General features: G+C 41.1%; 2 protein-coding genes across 2 annotated transcripts; both read right to left on the reverse strand.

Annotated features, from left to right (window-relative positions):
- Nucleotides 1-851: 851 nt before the first annotated feature.
- Nucleotides 852-5,562, reverse strand: LOC143566964 (metal-nicotianamine transporter YSL3-like). Its single transcript, XM_077053504.1, has 7 exons — nt 4,836-5,562; nt 4,153-4,316; nt 3,135-3,230; nt 2,926-3,059; nt 2,669-2,858; nt 1,993-2,107; nt 852-1,907 (listed from the first exon to the last, which is right to left on the reverse strand). Exons 1-7 carry the CDS (start codon nt 5,218-5,220, stop codon nt 979-981), a joined length of 2,013 nt encoding a protein of 670 aa, XP_076909619.1. The 5' UTR covers nt 5,221-5,562; the 3' UTR covers nt 852-978.
- A 933-nt stretch (nt 5,563-6,495) lies between these two features.
- On the reverse strand, nt 6,496-17,664 carry LOC143566965 (uncharacterized). The gene is made up of 3 exons (XM_077053506.1): nt 17,259-17,664; nt 7,394-7,760; nt 6,496-6,805 (listed from the first exon to the last, which is right to left on the reverse strand). Exons 1-3 carry the CDS (start codon nt 17,646-17,648, stop codon nt 6,612-6,614), a joined length of 951 nt encoding a protein of 316 aa, XP_076909621.1. The 5' UTR covers nt 17,649-17,664; the 3' UTR covers nt 6,496-6,611.
- Between the last annotated feature and the right edge of the window lie 1,458 nt (nt 17,665-19,122).

A 19,122-nucleotide genomic window follows, 5' to 3' on the forward strand; every position in this document is an offset into this window, starting at 1 on the left:
TGAAAGTGATTATGAGTGAAAGAAAGAGAAAATGAAATGATAAATGTATAAAAAATATTATTTAATTGAAAAGTAAAGAGAAAATGTAGTGTTATTTAATGTAATTATAGAGAAGGAGATTGAGAAGCTACTAGGAATGCTCTTATGGTACTTGTAAGGCTTACCCGTAAACTTATTAACAGGTTAGGCCGTATCTAGGGATGAGCAAAATCAGGACCGGCACCGATTGGTACCGGTACCGGTACCGAAATTGGTACCGATTTGGTACCGTCGGTACCGAATCGGTACCAAAGTTTTAAGTTTCGGGATTGGTACGGTAGCGGTATTTCCCGATTTTTTACCTCCGGTACCGGTATAATCCCGGTACCGTCCCGGTACCGGTACGGTACCGAACCGAATATTTCGGTACCGGGACCGGTACCAAGAATTAGGAAATTTTGGGATCGGGATCGGGACCGGTCAGTACCGGTCCGGTACCATGCTCATCCCTAGCCGTATCCCACTTTAAAAAACATGGTACATGCGTATTCGGATTTTAAAAGGATTAATTTCATATGTATACACTAAGGGGGTGTTTGGGTGAGCTTCTAAAACTTGTTTATTTGCTATTTGTTTGTTGAAAAGCAAAATGTGTTTAGTAAAGCAACTCCAAAAGCTTCAAAACGAAACTTTCAAAAGTTGTTTTTGCTTTTCAAAAAACAAATAAGCAAAAAAACAATTTTAAAAGCTCCCCAAACACCCCCCTAAGTCTAGATTGATCCGAACAGAATATCCGAATAAGAATTCAGACCTGTTTATTTTGTTTTCGAATCGTCGTCAAGGGAACCAACAAAACAAACAGACACAACAAGTCAGATCTTAATCAAGTTTCGGGACCAAATTCTTTACACTAATGCTTATTACAATTGCTTATTTTGACTTGTAAAATACTATGGTTGCATATTACACTTGATCAGTATTTAATAGCCCTCAGTTCTTCTAAGAACTCAAGAACTTCATACAAATAGGAGGTCTGATCTTGGCCAAAGAAAGCACAGCAGCTGGTAGAATCCATAAACCTTCACCGCAAATCAAACCCGAAGCGACCGATGTAGTCATCAACTCCGCCTTCTTGTTATTAACCATTTTCCAGACCAACACAATCAAGCTTCCAATACACATGTCAATGGCAAAATATCCGCCTATCAGAAATGGTACCGCCATGCATATAGGCAATGGCATAAACCTCCCTATCTTCTTTGGCAACAAATCCTTCACCATGTTAATCAAAACCGCAAATGCAAAGAATCCGTAACATAGCTGTAAGCAATGCTTTGGTAAAACCGAAAACCCCTCGACTCCAATAATCGCCATGTTTCTAAACACTATTGCGAACGGGGCCTTATATTCGCCTTTCGGGTTTCCAACGTCAAAAGCTTTAGTGAATAGAGATAAAGTTAAAGGTGACACAATGCAGCCGATTGCGGTTCCTATAGTTTGACTTACAAGCATTGTTTTAGGTGATGTTAGTGTAATATGGGCTGTTTTTAAGTCATGCATTAATGTGCTAGACACAAAAAGGACCGATTTTAAGACTCCGCAGCCAACCAATCCGGCCACTACTCCTTGTTGTTTTTCTGACATTGCCGCCATTAAAAAGAGCCCGATTTTGCCATAGTTGTAGGCCATGTCCCAATCGGTTAGCCCTGTCCCATACGCGTTACAGAAGGCTAATGATGGTGCGATGACATAGGCTGCGATAATGGAGTACCATTTAACCTCTGGGAATATTAATGGGATTACAAATGTGTTGAGGATTGTGAATAGGGTGTATCCGGTTATTGCGATCCACATGGGTATGCGTTCTTTGATGAAAACTTCGTTTTGTATTCGTTCGTCTTCTGTAATTTCATTTTTGGTACCTACAGCTGCATGAAGGCAATAATATTATGTATTTAGATGCTAGTTACAACCATTTGATTGAATTCCATTGAAAATAACTGTTTGAATTACCTAAGTTAAGGTTTTCCCTTTTCAATTTGCCATAGATACTTGCATATGTGAAGTATAATATTTTGGTGAAGTTGTAAAGTCCATCACCTAAGAGAAGAGATATGGAAATGAAGACCTGTTGACCAAGAGATTAGTCAGACAAATGAACAACATAGATGGAGGAATGTGTAGGCTATGTTCGTGCTTGTTTGTTTAACTTATAAAGCAAACTATTGAACAGTTAGACGAACGTGCTTTCCTTGTTTGTCTTTGTTCGTTAAGAAAATGTCTGTGTTTGTTTAAATTTGTTCGTTAACAGTATAATCAAACGGTTCACAAATGCAAACGGACGGAAATAAACCGGACATAGATGAACGAATATAAATAGCTAAACTTAAACTAGTTAAAAGTAAATGTGAACAATAATGATTCACCGACGGTTCGTGTACATGCCTTGAAATGTGTGTTGGTGTGACTAGATGTGGCAAAATAGTTGGGCCAGTTGGATTGGGTAATCAGTCAAAACAGTTAAATTCCGTTCAATTTATTAAAAAGATTAAATTTTTGCATAAAGCAACTTAGGAGGTTGTATGTATCAAAAATACACTTTGGAACGAGTTTCCTTATAAATAATTTTGTGGTTTGACCCGTTAAAGATTAAAACAATCTTAATTAATGCGTAAATGATTATCATCACCTTGTATCCATTGAGGCTTTCCATGCTGCTTTCCGGCACATTACTAGGAAACCAATCTCCTTTCTGCTTCTCAATAAGTGGCCACATTATAGCCCATGAAATCACAGCTCCAAACAGCAAAGAGAAACTCACAATGTGAGGACAAATCATCCCAGTTCCCACATATGTCAAACTAAAGTCAAAAGTAAAATCTGCACAAAAAGAAAAACACATAATTTAGAATCAAGAAATCGATAACATGTAGCGACAATTCTTACGTTTTCTTCCATGCTTGCAAACCGAAAGTAGGAAAGTGTGCAAAACCGCATTCTCCTTTCCCGGTGTAGAGCCATTGAAATATTGCCCACAAGAAACTAACGGAGAAGTACTTGGAAAACCCCTTGACTTGCTTCCAATGATGTGTGAAAAAAATAATTAAAAAACCTTAAGGATGCTTATTATAGAATGACTAATGAAATATGTTATACTTTGCCATCTTGTCTCCTTGACTATGAAATCCATTGATAAGAACAGCTGTGGCTGTGCCACTTGGGAATATCAACTTATAGTCAACAATCAAGATCTGTCAAGTAGAATTTTCAACATATTAGGAACTATGGGCAAGCAAATTGGTTAACACTGTAACAAGTCAAAACAAGTCATTTTCTTTATATGTCAAGAAGGCCAGGCTAGGGGTATAAATGAGCTGAGTCAAGCCTGAGTTCCACTAAGCTCGAGCCCGGCTCGTTTAACTTACGAAATATTGAGATCAAGCTCTAATTGACTCATTTCGAGCTCTATTTCTAAAGTTTGAGTTCGGCTCATGAGTAATTTTTCAAGCTCGGGCTTGTCTCATTTATAAATAACATAATATCTGTCATTTAGTTCTTTTTATCATAATTTTTATGTATAATTAGATATATTATATATTAAATAAAACTTCTACAAATATGTTTCACGAGCCAAGCTCGATCTCGATTAGTGAAGCTCGGGTTCATTTTTTAACAAGCTTATTTTTATGCTTGAGATGGTTTAAGCCCCCCTTGATTCGAGCTTGTAGCAAGCCTGTCTCGAGTAGTTAACTAGCACTTTTACTCGTTTACACCCCTAAAAGTACTTTTTTGTCTTTGACGTATTAGTATTATTATTATTAGTATCATTCTTCCCATATATATAATATTAGTATATTCTTTATATATATATATATATATATATATATATATATATTATTACTGTTGAACTTGGATTTCCTTTGTATTGCTTTATATATAGAGCTGAGGGTCTCTCTGGAAGCCACCTCTTTATCCCTTTGGATAGAGGTACGGTGTGCCTACATCCCGCCCTCCCCAGACCCTACCTATAGCTTTGTTGTTGGTGGGACTTTACTGGGTATGATTGATTGATTGATTGAGACAAAAGTCAACCCGTTCATGACTAAATGGGTCGAAATTACATCATTGTCGCTTATATTAAAGTTCAGGAAGAGAAACGAAAAAATCACGCACCTTTCGGAGTGGGATCAATACGAAAAGACCAGCAAAACAGATTAAGAAAGAGTAGGGTATCATCCATCCAACACGAAGTTCCTTATAAGTCCCCGGAGAATTCGCTCCTCCCGCCAGCTCATACGTCTTCTTATTCAAAGCGAATAAGAAAGACCCGAATCCACCTAAATATTCAACCCACAAAACCCATATATGTTCAAAGTTAACATTTAAAAAACAGCTCAGTAAACATATACAAATATATATTAGTACGAGTTTAACAGACCGAATCGGGTTTGGTTGGATTTACCAACTAACATTTTTGGTGTACTTTTTTAAATAGTTAAAAAAAATCTATAGATGAATTATGATTACAAAATCAAAATCTTGCATTGATAAGATCATCACTGAATAAAGCCATTTAAACTATTTTATGCATTTTTTTAGATGAATTATGATTACAAAATCAATATTATTGCAGTGGTAAGAGCAACTTAAAATACTTTATGAAATACACTTTCAGTCTGTTCGACCCTTTCTGCCCGATATGTTTAAAATAGAACACAACCCAAATCAAACAGTTTGCTTGTTTTAAGATAAAACAGAACAAAAGTTGAACCAAGCCAAGACCTCTAGCGTTCAAATTTGCAATAAAAATCATAATATGTAAAACAAAACAAAATATAAGATTCGAAGAATGAAACCTCCGATGGCAATGCTGTAACAAGCGACCGAACACGTCTGGATCATCGTGTTCTCATGCCTTGTAAAAGGAACAGTGGAAATCCCTGATTTCTGAAGCAATTTTGTCCAACTTTTCATATACACAAAGGCAAGAAGCGCAGCCGAGACGTTTAAATTTGGCAGAATCCCGGTTGTGAGATTGAGTTTCATGGCTATAACAGTGTAAATGCTCCCCAAAACAATACTTGCAATAACTCCTCTAATTGTGATCTGTTGTGTCCACGGTTGCAGTCGCTTTGAATCTTCGAGATTATCATAACCATAGTCATCATTCTTTTTCTCCTGTTCTATCTCCTCAATGTCTCTTTCAATCTCTTCGGTTTCCTTCATTTCTATATTGTTCATGAATTTAGATAACGATACGAATGTGAATTATGATGTTATATAATGCATTTACTTACCTTGTAGCTTCTGTTTCCTTCAATGTAGGAAAGTGTGAAGGATTGAGTGAGGTTAATATATGAAGTCAACTGGCAAATGTTGCATTCAAGAAACTAAGCAAATATACTAAATGTATTTGTATTGATATGTGTGTGTCTAAAGAGAGAGATGACCAATGAGTGAAGGTGCAGATGAATGATGACTCAATGTGATCAATCACTAAACTAAATAAATATTCATGAGATATTGCATGCTTGTACTATAATACTCACTAATCCACCATCTGCAAGTACAATCCTTGACTTCTTTTTTATTAGCATCTGTTTGGCTTTTGGAGACATTAACAATTATTCATGAGATGCAAATTGTATTTCTAATAGTCCCATGAACATTAATGGCTGTGATTTGATTGGCTATATTGGTCAATGATACATCTTGTTCATGTGAGCATGTAATGAGTCATGTGGGTTGGGTAGTTTGTCAAAACTTTGATTACAACTAAAGGTAAATATGATTAGAAACAATAACTGTTTGCAAATGTTAATTTTACTTTCTATTTGCTTAAAGTGATTTAGGAGGTTTGTATAATTAAAATGGAAAACTTTTGATTATGTCACCCCTAGATGTATGTTATGTTAGAGATAAAAAGATGACTGTAATTAAATAATCATTCGAAGCATTTTTTATGATTTGTGATTAATGAGTATAAAAAAAACGAGTATAACTAAATAATTATTGAGATATTGCTTGCCTGCACCATCTGCAAGTACAATCATTGACTTCTTTTTTATTCGCATCTGTTTTGTCTTGGGAGAAATTAACAAATTAGTCATAAGATCCTAATTGTATTTCTTATTATCAATCATAGTCCCATAAACTTTTGACTGGCTATATTGGTCAATGATACATCTCCTTCATGTGAGAATATTAACAAATGATTCTGAAACAAGTTTAAATCAACAGAATATGAAGTGGACGTTGTCTTAAAATTTGCATTTTTGTGTCATACAAAGTAGTCAACCAAGCCCTTTCCAGTTTCCTGTAACCGAAATAATTTAACCATGACCAAATCTAAAATTTGAAACGAAACATCGGTCCATGCTCACCCTTACTGGAAACATAACAGTTCAAAGTAATAACAATTTTGGTAGTGATGCAGTATCACAAATTTTAACTCATTTCCGAAAATTAAATGTTAAACCCCTAGTTAAAAAGTAAAATACAAAACTAAACAATAACACCTAATTCATTAAGTAAATTGTATTTATCTTGGTTTCATCTTCATGGCAACTGTCTGTATATACAAGTATTAACCTATAACACAAAATCTGATACAATGAATGCTTCAACCCATGTTACTCTTTCGAAACATCTGTTTCAATCGGAAATGGACTTAAAATCCCAAGTTTAATGCAGAAATCCAATCCAACAGCAGCAAACAAAAAGATTAAAAGATTCTCTGATACATAAACCGCGCCCGTGAAAGCATGAGACGATACACTACCCACGTCCAACTCCATAGGCGGCCCCCCTCCCAGAGTAGCAAGGCCTGCGTTACAAATCCAAATAAAAACATGCTAGGTCGTGCATTTCCAAGTGGTAATAATCAGATAATCAGTTGTTTCGGTGTTTTTAAAGTTCTAATTATTTGAGAAGCTAATACATAAAATGCAACGAAAATGAACCTTTTGTGAGAAACATAAGATGTGTCTTGTGAGACGAGTAAAGGTCTTAATTTATTTTAAATGTATAAAAAAATTATAATTAAATAAATAATAAAGGAGTCAAGCCCAAACCCAAGCTTTAGAAATAGAGCTTGAGCTTTCCTAAGTTAAACAAGCTCAGGCTCGGCCCGGTTCTTTTACACCCCAATCATGCTCCATATTTTGTATATTTAAGTCTTTATATTCTATTAGCATAGTCAATTCACCCCAAAAGATAAAGTAGATCCATATTAGTCATACTTTAAATTACTTCTGACGTCATTTGTTTTTGAAACAGGTCCAACAATGAACTAGTGTCGGCCGGTTCAGTTATGAAAACATTGCAAATTAGGCTAAAACAAGGGCTTCTGAGGAAAAATTGTTTTAATCACTTTTGTTTCAGCCGACCATTAGACCCATAAACATATTTATACCTTTGACAAAGGCAAAAGCTCCAGAAGTTCCAGTTTTGAGCTGAAAATTATCCAAATCACGGCGAACGGCATAACGGAAAGTGACACCAAACAAGGCACAACTGATGAGTGTGATCACTGAAGGGAGTATTAACTCGGAAGTATTGGCGGCCTGAGTTAAGGAAACAGGTAGGCCCGCCAAAGTGCCCACAATGGCAGAGATAGAAGCGGCTTTTATTGACTCAAATCTCTCTTTGTTTTTGTACATTTCTTCTCTCTCTGTTTCGGTCAACGTTGACCTTTTGTCTTTGATTTCATCTTGGAGAGATTGTTCGGCTTGTTCAACTAGTGCTCTTGCTTCTGATATCTCCTTCTGGCATTCCTCAATCTTTAACATACAAAAAATGTATGTCTGTTAGTGACATATATAAAGAAAAATATCGGGCCTTTTAGATATGAGCAAAAGCTACAGATAATCGAATCCATTTAAGCTTAAACAAGATGTTAAAAATCAACAGAAACAAGAAAGAGGAAATACTTTGCATTTATAAACAAGAAAGAAGTCAGACACCTTAGGTAAATCCTACATCGTCACGTCCACACGAGAGATACAGTCCTACTGAGTTATAAGGAATGCTAGACCTAGGAGTGTAAACGAACTAAGCCATTTGTAAGCTACTCGAGCCCGCATCGTTGAAATATTGAGACGAGTCCAACTTAAACAACCTTGAAGAAACACTAAGTGACCCCGGCAGATTACGGATAATCTTAGGGTTAAATAGATGTTTCCCACGAGGGTTAGGTCCGGCAAAGATGGTTATTCTTCTGATGACCTGCAAAACAGACACCGTGAGCTCGTCACTGAGAAGGGGGGTACCTCCTTGTGACCACCCTCCGGCGTGAGAATCAGACTAGATTGCTCTGAATATAAATGTATATTAAGAGAAATAGCTAGAGCAGATAAGATATGTGATGGTATAAGATAGTATATGATACCGTTCCAAGGTGTTGGAGTATTTATAGCCGAATGTAGGTTTCCAAGCAGGTACAGCCAGCTGTATAATATTCCTTTTCTACCAACTATGGGCTACGCACGTGCCATGCTGGTGGTTGGTGGGTAGGCAGCGGCTGATAGTGACATGGCCGGCTGTGTACTATTCCTTTTCCACCAACTGCAGGCTATGTACGTGCCACGACAAGGGTTGGTGAGTAGGCAGCGGATGATAGTGACATTTTGTACTAGAGCGTGCTTCTCGTCGTACTGTTGTAAGTGAGCTGTCACCCTGTGATTGGTTCATGGGCTGCTTTGGTCAGATCTTGTCTATTTTGTCCATACCTTGGCAGGTATAGTACAAAAGATCCTCCAGAAGCGTACGGACTGGCTCATTTGGGCGGGAGTATTCCCGCCTTGCTAATTCCTTCTTCAGGTGACATTACTGAATTATTGAGAGTTAGTGCCTTGTGCGTGTAGCCTTGCTATTAGTGCGGGTAGCCTTCCCTGATGGCTTGTATCCGCAGCTACGGGAACAGGCGGGGTACTTCACCATTGGGAGGTTTTTCCTGCGGGAACAGCTGGCGTACTGAACGTAAGGTCTTCATCTCTCTGAGCATGGTGGGTCCTGCGGAACCAGTTGGTCTTTGCGCAGACATCCCTCTTCAAGGTGAGTCTTGCGGGTCCAACTGGGCCCTGCTGGGACCTACCTCTTCAAGTCCCCCCAGTTCAATGTTCTTCTCATGAATTGTTAATAAGTGAGGTGAACTTTTGGACTTAAGCAAAGGGTTTTGAAAAGGGTTTTTAGTTTTAAGGTTTTCCGTGGGGATTCTTCCCGCGGTTTTCCTAATGTCACGTGCAGAAATTCCCGACTTTTCTGCTTGATCTTTGGGTATGATGCGGGTAGGTGTGTAACCTCCTCACAAGTCAGGAGCGTTGAGTTTCACTTGTGTAGATTCTCCACGAGGTTTTGGTAGTTTTAGACATAGTGATCAATCTTAGAGCTTCAAACAATCTAGTTCTCAACGTTCCCGCTATGCGGGGATGTTATTTCCCTTTCCACAAGCATGGCCCAGAAGATCCTTCTTGGTTTCAATTCCCTGCAAGTGCTAAGTATGTGAAGGGTTTCGCCTTGACACTGTACCCGCACTCGTCTTATAGTTACTTGATTTCCAAGGTATTCTTGTCTTCAATTCCCTGCAGGTGCTAAGTATGTGAAGGGTTTCGCCTTGACACTGTACCCGCACTTGTCTTACGGTTTGTTGGTTACCAATGTATTCTTGGCTTCAATTCCCTGCAGGTGCTAAGTATGTGAAGGGTTTCGCCTTGACACTGTACCCGCACTTGTCTTACGGTTTCTTGGTTACCAAGGTAAGGGGGTATATTCCCTCTTATTTTTGAATCTTTGAATCTTTTTGAATCTTTTTGAAATTCGAAGAGTTGGTGAAAGGATAAGAACAGTCCAAACTGTTGAAGGGACGTTAGCGTCGTCCGACAGTTTCTTCTGACAGTTTCAGGACGTGCAGGCAGTTATGGCGACGTGACAGTATATGGTCATTCCAGACGCTTTTTCAGGCGCGTGGGCGCGAGTTTTCGGGCGCGTGGGCGCGAATTTTACGGCACGCGTCCTGTCGACAGCTGTTGCCAGCTTGCTTTCCACGTGTCGTTGTCTCATTGTGCCTGCGCTTTTCCCTCTCCCCCGCATTAAATTCATCGCATTCATTGCGATGGGTATATAAAGGGGGAAGAGGATGCATCTCAACTTACACCTTCACTTCACTCTTCTTCTTCTAAACGATTTCTGGCGAATACTTTAACTTTTCCGCCGAGCATTCTCCTGAAATCGTTCTCTTTCATACCTCCAAAATGTCTTCTACTCATGATCCTGATGTTACTGCCGAAGAGTCCGACGTATACCCTGAGAACCCGATGTCCGCGTCTGACAAGGACGATAAGAGTACTGCTGGCGAGTACCAGTGTGCTCTTTTTGTCGATCTATACAGCTATATCGTCAAGAAGTTCATGCTCGATCCTTACGAGCCTGAATTTCCGGAGCCTCACCAGACGCTGTACAATGCCCCCAAGGGTAAGATAGGGGTTTATGCCTCATCCTTCCTATATGGGAATCTCAGATTCCCATTAACGAAGTTCGTATACCGTGTTTTGGAGAAACACGGTGTACATTTGACGGAGGTGCACCCGATGGCGATCGCAAAGGTTCGCCACTTTGAATGGGTGTGCCACATTCTGGGCGTTGAGCCCCGCGTCGACCGCCTGATGACCTTCTATTCCTGGAGGTGCATCCAGGGCTGGTATACCTTGGTCACTCGGATCAAGGGTTTGAAGATTTGTGCTACCGAGCGCAGTCTTTGGTCTTGGAAGCGAGAGTTTTTCTATATCTCTGCTCGCGTCGTCCCTATAGCGATGACGTTCAAGAACGGGAGAGCACTCCCCAACCTTCACGCCTCCAACTACCAGGAGACTGAATGGTTTACCAAGATCTCCCGGATCCAGACTCCGGTTTACCGCTTTGCGGAGTCTGGGATGGTGATGCTCGGGATGAGCCGGGTATGGAAGGATGCCGGTTCTGGGACGCCGCAAGTACCTATCATCCTTGAATACGGTTCGAATTCTATTCCCTACGGTATGCCCCATCTCTTTTTGCTGATTTAGGGTTTTTCTTCTAACTGTTTTTCTGTTTATTTTCAGAGGGAAACAACTTGCAATCTCTTCTGCAACCGCGTGAGAGCGGTGGTCCCGCTCGGCTGGGTACTCGTGCTCTTGATGAGAATGAGTTGCCCATCCTGGAGCAAACGGCGGATAGGTTCGTGGAGGTCTACCCGCCGGGCCACGAGATTTTGAGCGCTACGCGGCCAGGTAAGGGATTCTTTAACCCTCGCCCTCTTCATGCTCAAACCTCTGCTGGAGTTTCCCTAATTTTATCATCTTCTGATGAGGGATCCGCAGATGGGCCTTTCTTCGTGAGGAAGAAGAAAGCTGCCGGCGTGAAGGGCAAGGCGAAGGTCGCCTCCACCGCCGATCAGGGAAATCGGTCCGACTCGGAGACCGAAAGCGAGGAGGCAGTGGGGAACCCTGGTGATGGTGAGACCACTGTTCCGGAGGTTGAGACAGCTGTCACCTCCGGGCAGCCCAGTACGACGACGGTGACCGGCGTGAAGAGGCCGGCTCCATCGGGTTCGTCCCCGCCTGTCAGAACCTTCAAGCTCAAGAAAACTCGTAAGTATAAATTAATCTTACCCGCAATTCTTTCCGCCATTGTTTTTAATATTTTGTCTTCATGCAGGCGTGGATGCAACCGCATTCCAGAGTGGAGCGGGAAGGAGCATCTCTGGACCCATGACGGTAGGTTTGGTCAATCTACCCGAGGTGATGACCCAGGCGGCTGCGCCTGTTTGCAGTGTTGGTTCAGTTGCTCATTCCGTTGAGGCAACTGTTCCAATTGTGACGTCATCTCCGCCGGCTGTCAGTGCCATCTTTACTGCATCCTTCACTGAGCCGGCGGTGATTTTTTCTGCGGGCTCCTCCGCAGCGGCGGCCTCGGTTGTGAGTTCACCTCCAGTGAGTTCACCTCCGATGGTCTCTACCGCGGCGGCTTAACCGTGCCTCCGGCACCGGCGACTACCTCGTCCCCGGCCGGTTCATCAGGTATGTTCAGGGTTGGGGCTTCTAGCCAATCTCTGCCTCCTTCCCATCTGTCTGACCTCTTGGATGGATATCCCTTAGGTTCGGGTGATGGGTTTGGCGGCTACCGGCCTGTTGTCGACCCTACAGGTGCGTAGGGTTATTTTGGCCTATTATCTTTTTTTTTTCTTTTTTTTATCATTTTTTCCTAACCGTTTTTTGTTTTTGCAGTTTCGGATTCCAATGAGGTGTATGTTCCACGGTGGAACATCCGCCGGGGAACAACCCTTCGAACGGCTGTGGGCTGCGTCGAGTGGGCGCGTCACGCAGCCCCAAGTGGTGCGTTGGGGGAAGCCATGTCTAGCTACCAGGAGGGTAGGCTAACGAATGAGCTTCGGATTCTCCTTGCCCGGATGCAGCCGCGCGTCGAGTTGCTTTGTCGTGAAAACGACAAGTTAAAGGCGGCGCGTAGCCAGGAAGTGGCTCAGGCGCGGGCTATCCGGGAGGAGAACAGGAGACTTGCCGCCATTGCTGCGGAGAAGGAAAAGGCCTTCAAGGCCCTCGAGGTTGAAGTTCAGGCCCGGCTCGAGGCCCGTTCCAAGGCTACCCAAGCTGTTAACGAACAGCTTAGGTTGGCTAAGGAAACTGCGCGGAACGCGACCGAGAGGGCCACCAGAGCTGAAGCCATTGCTGAGCCTTTGCGCGCTGAGAATGAGGAGCTTAAAGCCAAACTAGAGAGGCTTCAGCAGGCTCATGATGCTTTGGCTTTAAAAGATGCCAAAAAGCTCCAAGAGATCTTGGACCAGAGGGGTATGCTTGACCACACTGAGCGTAAGCTGAAGGGCGTTGAAGAGGCTGCTGCTAAGGAAGTGTTGCTTGCCAACCTTAACAAAAATGAAGCCGAACGCGCCTGTGACCAAGCTCAAGCTGCCCTCCAGGAAGCTCTGATCACCAAGGAATGGCTTCTACGAGAAGCGTTGTCGCAGGTATGCGTAGCTTCATAATATCTTTACGCTTTTCTTTATACTTAGAAAAGTTGATACATATATTTTTTTTTTGTAGGTTGTGCATCGGATCTTCACGAACACATCTTATGACGATGCCATGAGCGCAGCCCTCAACGCTTCCCATGAGGATGGGGAAAAGGCTGGTTTCTTGCTTGGTCTGGGGTTTGTTGAGAAGGGCATCCCGCCTTCCAACTTCCCTCTTTATGATGTGGACACTGAAGCTACTTACGACCAAGCAGTGAACCAGTATGCTGCCTTATCGCATCCGGTGGTGGAGAAGGTGAACGAAATTGCTGCTGCTGATGATGAGCTAACTATTCTCAAGGCTTTCCTTGAACCGCCACAGCCAACTGATGGTGCGGGTTCGAGTGGGTTTGGAGGGAGTGGTCCTGAAGTTTGAACCTTAAGATCCCTTCCCACCGTTAGGATAGATTTACATTACTGTAGGCGGGTAGATACCTGGCCATTCTTGTAATGTTTGATTTTTTTATGAAATATAAATGTTTGTGCGGGTAGGACCGTCACTTTCACTTAATGACTTGCTTTATAAACGTTATATGACTTGCTCATGCATATTATAGTTTAATTTGGCACTTGTTTTGCCTCATAAACAATATGATTCGCTCGTGCATACTTTAGTTTAACTTAGCAATTTTCCAAGTGTTTTGGATAAGTTAACCTTTCGACGCGTGGTTGTCAATAGGTTAGTGTTCAGTTTCCTCTATCATGATTGTGCGGGTAGGACCGTCACTTTCATTTAGTGGGATGACCAATCTTCACCTATAACTGACCTGCGTGAAGGTTTTCCTCATCTTTTCCTTAGAAATTTTTGCCGTTTTGTGTTTATGCGGGTTTTGCCGCCTTCCACACGCAACGACTTACTTCCCCACTTATTTATGCTGTGAATACCGGCATATCAGTGTTTTGAATAAGTTAACCTTTCGACGCGCGGTTGTCAATAGGTTAATGTTCAGTTTCCTCTATCATGGTTGTGCGGGTAGGACCGTCACTTTCATTTAGTGGGATGACCAAATTTCACCTATAACTGACCTGCGTGAAGGTTTTCCTCATCTTTTCCTTAGAAATTTTTGCCGTTTTGTGTTTATGCGGGTTTTGCCGCCTTCCACACGCAACGACTTACTTCCCCACTTATTTATGCGGTGAATACCGGTATATCAGTGTGGTCAGATCATAAGTATAAATGTAAGACCATCAGCGTCAATGTGATAAGGAGAATCATTTCCATTAGAAGTGGCTCTAGGCCTTTTCTTTACAAGTTTGGAATTGATCTACATGCAGCCTGTGTAATTGAGCTCCCTTCCATGTTCTTGGGATGGGGGTGTCATCGAGCCTTTCGAGCCGATATGCACCTGGTTCGGAATCTCGTTGTTTACGCAGTATGTAGTCTCCAACATTGAAGCTGCAATTTCATCCGTGTTTTCCCCAACTGGGGTTCTACACGCATTAGCCTGCTTAGCGTCCATTACGCCACGAGGTGAGTGAGTTTCCCATTTCTGACGAATGCTTCGACGACGTCCTTCAAGGATACGCATTCCTCCGTGGTATGGCCTTTTGTCCTGTGGAAGTCACAGGATTTGCTCTGATCAGCGTTGTGACGCTGTCGGATTATTGGAGCCTTTGGCCATGGGAGCTTCTCGGTGGCAAATATTTCGGTGACGCTTTTGGTGAGTGGCGTCCATCTGGAGTTCTGGTTCGACGACTGCATGTTATCCCTTCCGCCTAACCGAGGGTGCGAGCCGGATGAGGTGTCAAAGTTTACCCTTGACTGCCAAATACCAAGCTTCTTCTTTTTGTTTTGTCGGGCGGTAAGGACGTTGTTTTCTCTTGTTTTTTGAGTGTAGAGGTTTGTGCTCTGGGGAAGATCTTTACCCAGTTGCTTTTCCGTTTCCGCGAAGCGTTTAGCTGCTGTCATGATGGCATCCCACGTGGATGGCATGCCATCTTTACCCGTTAAGGTGTGGATGAGCTCTGGGTCTTCCGCGCCCTGGATGAAAGCAGCGCGAACAAGATCTTCGCGCGTGATGAAGTTTAGTAAAGACTCATCTTCCTCTCGGATGCAGTTGAGGATCGTCCATTGCTCTTCAGTATACTTTCTTTGTTGACTGAAGTGTTGGCTGAACTTCTGCTGGAAGTCTGCCCAATCGTAGATGTGATGGACCGGTAGACGGTCAAACCACGCTCTGGCTGCCCCAACAAGCGTCATTTGGAACATGTAACACCACGTGGGTTCCGTCCAATTGCTGACGGTTGCCCCCGCTATGAACCTGTTCAAGTGATCGTCTGGGTCAAATATACCATCATATATGCCTATGTTGGACATTTGTTTGGCACTTTTCGGGGCAACTGCTTCCGCAATGTCCCTTGCAAATTTGGACGTTCCCGCATTTGCAACAGTTGGTCTGAAGGTTTTAGAGAAGTCACGTGGGTTTCCACCCGCGTTTTTTGGTTTAAATGTTTCTCCAAAATTTCTTCTGTGGAAATCTGCTTGTTTACGCTTCCCTTTCGCCCTATGGCGCGGGTTTGCGTCACTGTCAGATTCTTCCCAATCTTCATCATACTCGCACTCATTACTCATGTTGAGCTGTTGTCGAGTGTTCCCGAACTCGTCATTAGCCTGTTGGAGTGAACGTAAACGTTCATCCAACTCAGCTTGGAATTCTTTCTGACGTGCTTCTGCCCACGCTTTAACTTCATCAAGTGTTTGGCGGGGGAGCCTCGTTTGTTGTTTCTCCAACTGGGTATCAATGAATCCCAGGGGAGGATTGTTTACTGCACTTGCCCCAGCTTGGGTAACCGGGGTAGTGTTCGTAAAAATTGTGTACTCGCCGGTGTTCCCCCCAGTAGCTGGGGTTGTGGTTACCGGAGTTTCTTGGTCACTCGTTGGCCTTGGCACCGGAGTAACCTTAACCATCTTTCCAGAGGTTTTGAAAAAACTGAAAAAGAATTAGTTCTAGCTTTTATACACGGATGGCGCCAATGAAGAAACACTAAGTGACCCTGGCAGATTACGAATAATCTTAGGGTTAAATAGATGTTTCCCACGAGGGTTAGGTCCGGCAAAGATGGTTATTCTTCTGATGACCTGCAAAACAGACACCGTGAGCTCGTCACTGAGAATGGGGGGTACCTCCTTGTGACCATCCTCCGGCGTGAGAATCAGACTAGATTGCTCTGAATATAAATGTATATTAAGATAAATAGCTAGAGCAGATAAGATATGTGATGGTATAAGATAGCATATGATACCGTTCCAAGGTGTTGGAGTATTTATAGCCGAAGGTAGGTTTCCAAGCAGGTACAGCCAGCTGTATAATATTCCTTTTCTACCAACTGTGGGCTACGCACGTGCCATGCTGGTGGTTGGTGGGTAGGCAGCGGCTGATAATGACATGGCCGGCTGTGTACTATTCCTTTTCCACCAACTGCAGGCTATGTACGTGCCACGACAAGGGTTGGTGAGTAGGCAGCGGCTGATAGTGACATTTTGTACTAGAGCGTGCTCCTCGTCGTACTGTTGTCAGTGAGCTGTCACCCTGTGATTGGTTCATGGGCTGCTTTGGTCAGATCTTGTCTATTTTGTCCATACATTGGCAGGTATAGTACAAAAGATCCTCCAGAAGCGTACGGACTGGCTCATTTTGGCGGGAGTATTCCCGCCTTGCTCATTCCTTCTTCAGGTGACATTACTGAATTATTGAGAGTTAGTGCCTTGTGCGTGTAGCCTTGCTATTAGTGCGGGTGGCCTTCCCTGATGGCTTGTATCCACTGCTGCGGGAACAGGCGGGGTACTTCACCATTGGGAGGCTTTTCCTGCGGGAACAGCTGGCGTACTGCGCGTAAGGTCTTCATCCCTCTGAGCATGGTGGGTCCTGCGGAACCAGTTGGTCTTTACGCAGACGTCCCTCTTCAAGGTGAGTCTTGCGGGTCCAACTGGGCCCTGCTGGGACCTACCTCTTCAAACCTCGAGCCTAAAAATAAGCTTGTTTGATTACCCAGCCCGAGCCCAAACTTCACTTATCATATCATAAATTCATAAACCTTCCTAGATAAAAAAAAAAATTCTGAATTTGTATTAAAATAAAAATCACAAATCTATTATCACAGTTGTTGAAAAAATATAACTTTAACAGGGTCCTAACCCATTTCTAAATCCCAAATTCTTGTTAACCTTCTCATCAAATTCTTAAAATCACATCCTAAAAAAATAAAAATTTGAAAAAGAAACCTCAGCTGCTCTGATTTCAAGTTGATTGATATAGTCTTTGATCTTATCATTTTCAATTTGTTGCTGTTCAATCTTGGCAAGTTCTCTTTTGGCCATTTCAACTCTCTGTGTGGCTTTATCCAACCCATCTAACAAAGCCCTGTTTTCCTCCTTGTTTAGTAACTCATCTACCTCTTCATCCACCATACCTGACAGCAAATTCTTCAATCCTCCGCCACTATCATTGCCATTAATATTATTATTATAATTATTGCTGTTGTTGTTAATGGGGTTACTACAGCTAATCTTGAATGATTTGAAGGGTTTGTGGCAAATGTAAGATTGAAGCTTTGTGAAGTGGATTGAAGGGGTTGGAGAGTAAACGAGTGTGGGATTGGGTGTGGTTGTCATGATTCTTGGATAACTTTGAAAAATAATAAGGGCGTTAAGAAAGTAGTTTTTTTATCAAAAATGGGGTGACGGAAAAAAGTATTTATCAAGACAGGGATTTTGAAAACTATTTACTAAAACAGGTTTTTTTTTTTTTTTACGTAAAGTTAACTTTTTTCATATTGGATAAATATTTTCTATTTAGAGAAGATGGATAAAAAGTTATTAATTTCTCATTTTCTTCATAATACTTCAAAGATTGGATTTTGAAAACTTTTTTCAAAATTATTTTTTTTATTTTACAAAATTTTGATTTAAAAGAAACGTTAACCGTTACTATTTTTGGGTTTTTTTATCATCTTTGTTGTTTTTCCAAATTGTATTTTTTATATTAAAAGTGTTTAAAGTTTGAATTGAATTAATGAATTCTGTTCGCCATTTGTACTAATATGATACTAATACTCGAAAAACTTACAATATAAAAAAACATTTTGTTTAGAAAACAATTATGGTTCGACAAAATATTAAACGCAACTGCGAAACAATAAGAAAACGAACGTAGGTGCCGACTCAGAAAAAAACGTTACCAATATGAATGTATTTCGGTCGGAATTGATTTAGTTTGTCGCAGTACCACTTGTACCAACACTCATATAGCTTACGATACTAGAATAAAAAACTCTAGTTTCAACACAACTTTGTTTTCAACAAAATTTATACTGGATTGTCAAGAGAGAAAATAAACAACGCAACTGCGTTTTTTTTTAATTTAACGAATGCAAGTAAGTTTAAATGTATATTATATATATATAGTGTACGTATGAAAAAGAAAATGAAATTTATTATTTCTTTTAAATATTTAAATATATATTTATGTGTTATGTTTTAATATACTTTTTTTTACTTTTCTTTTATCATTTCCGTTTACAACATTTTCAAGTTAAAAAAAAGGATAAAGTAATTAAAAATAAAATAAATAATATTAACAAAATAAATTTTAAATATTATTACAATTGTATTAGTGATGAAAAAATTAATCTAAATAATAATAACAATATACTATTTTTCAGCTTTTTTTTTCCATATATATTACTTGAATTAAAATTTATTCTTACAAAAAATAACATGAGTGAGAAAAGTAATGTTGTTTAAAAAACCTATTTTGGTAAATAGTTTTCAAAATCCCTATTTTTGTAAATACTTTTTCTCTACACTCCACTTTGGTAAAAAAAACTCGTTAAGAAGTTATTAGTATGTATGTACCCTATTTTCAAATGCTTTTCTATTCGTCTCGGTCAAAGTGTTTTAATTTAAAAAACACAGGGTCCGTTTGGTATGGGGTAATGGAATGGACGACGGAATGGAATGGACGTGGTAATGAAATTGACAAAGAAATGGAATGGGTTATTACCATTCCAATGAAATGATTGGTTACCACATGGGAATGAAATGAATCATTACTTTGTATTGTTGGTAGGTAAGAAAAAAATAAAAT

Source organism: Bidens hawaiensis, unplaced genomic scaffold (genome assembly GCF_021521415.1).
Source record: "Bidens hawaiensis isolate Kalapana, Puna unplaced genomic scaffold, B.hawaiensis_p1.1 tig00023132_1, whole genome shotgun sequence".
In the NCBI taxonomy this organism is placed as follows: domain Eukaryota; kingdom Viridiplantae; phylum Streptophyta; class Magnoliopsida; order Asterales; family Asteraceae; genus Bidens; species Bidens hawaiensis.

Bases quoted from the DNA above. Each gene is read 5' to 3' on its own strand.
- LOC143566964 (XM_077053504.1), bottom strand. From the start codon at position 5,220: ATGAACAATATAGAAATGAAGGAAACCGAAGAGATTGAAAGAGACATT. The intron at 3,060-3,134 runs TATAACATATTT...ACACATCATTGG, and splicing joins AAGGAGACAAGATGGCAAAG to AAGCAAGTCAAGGGGTTTTC. The intron at 2,108-2,668 runs GTGATGATAATC...CTTGGTCAACAG, and splicing joins AAAGCCTCAATGGATACAAG to GTCTTCATTTCCATATCTCT.
- LOC143566965 (XM_077053506.1), bottom strand. From the start codon at position 17,648: ATGACAACCACACCCAATCCCACACTCGTTTACTCTCCAACCCCTTCA. The intron at 7,761-17,258 runs GTTTCTTTTTCA...TGTATGTTAAAG, and splicing joins TTGAAATCAGAGCAGCTGAG to ATTGAGGAATGCCAGAAGGA. The intron at 6,806-7,393 runs GTATAAATATGT...TTTGTAACGCAG, and splicing joins AGCTTTTGCCTTTGTCAAAG to GCCTTGCTACTCTGGGAGGG.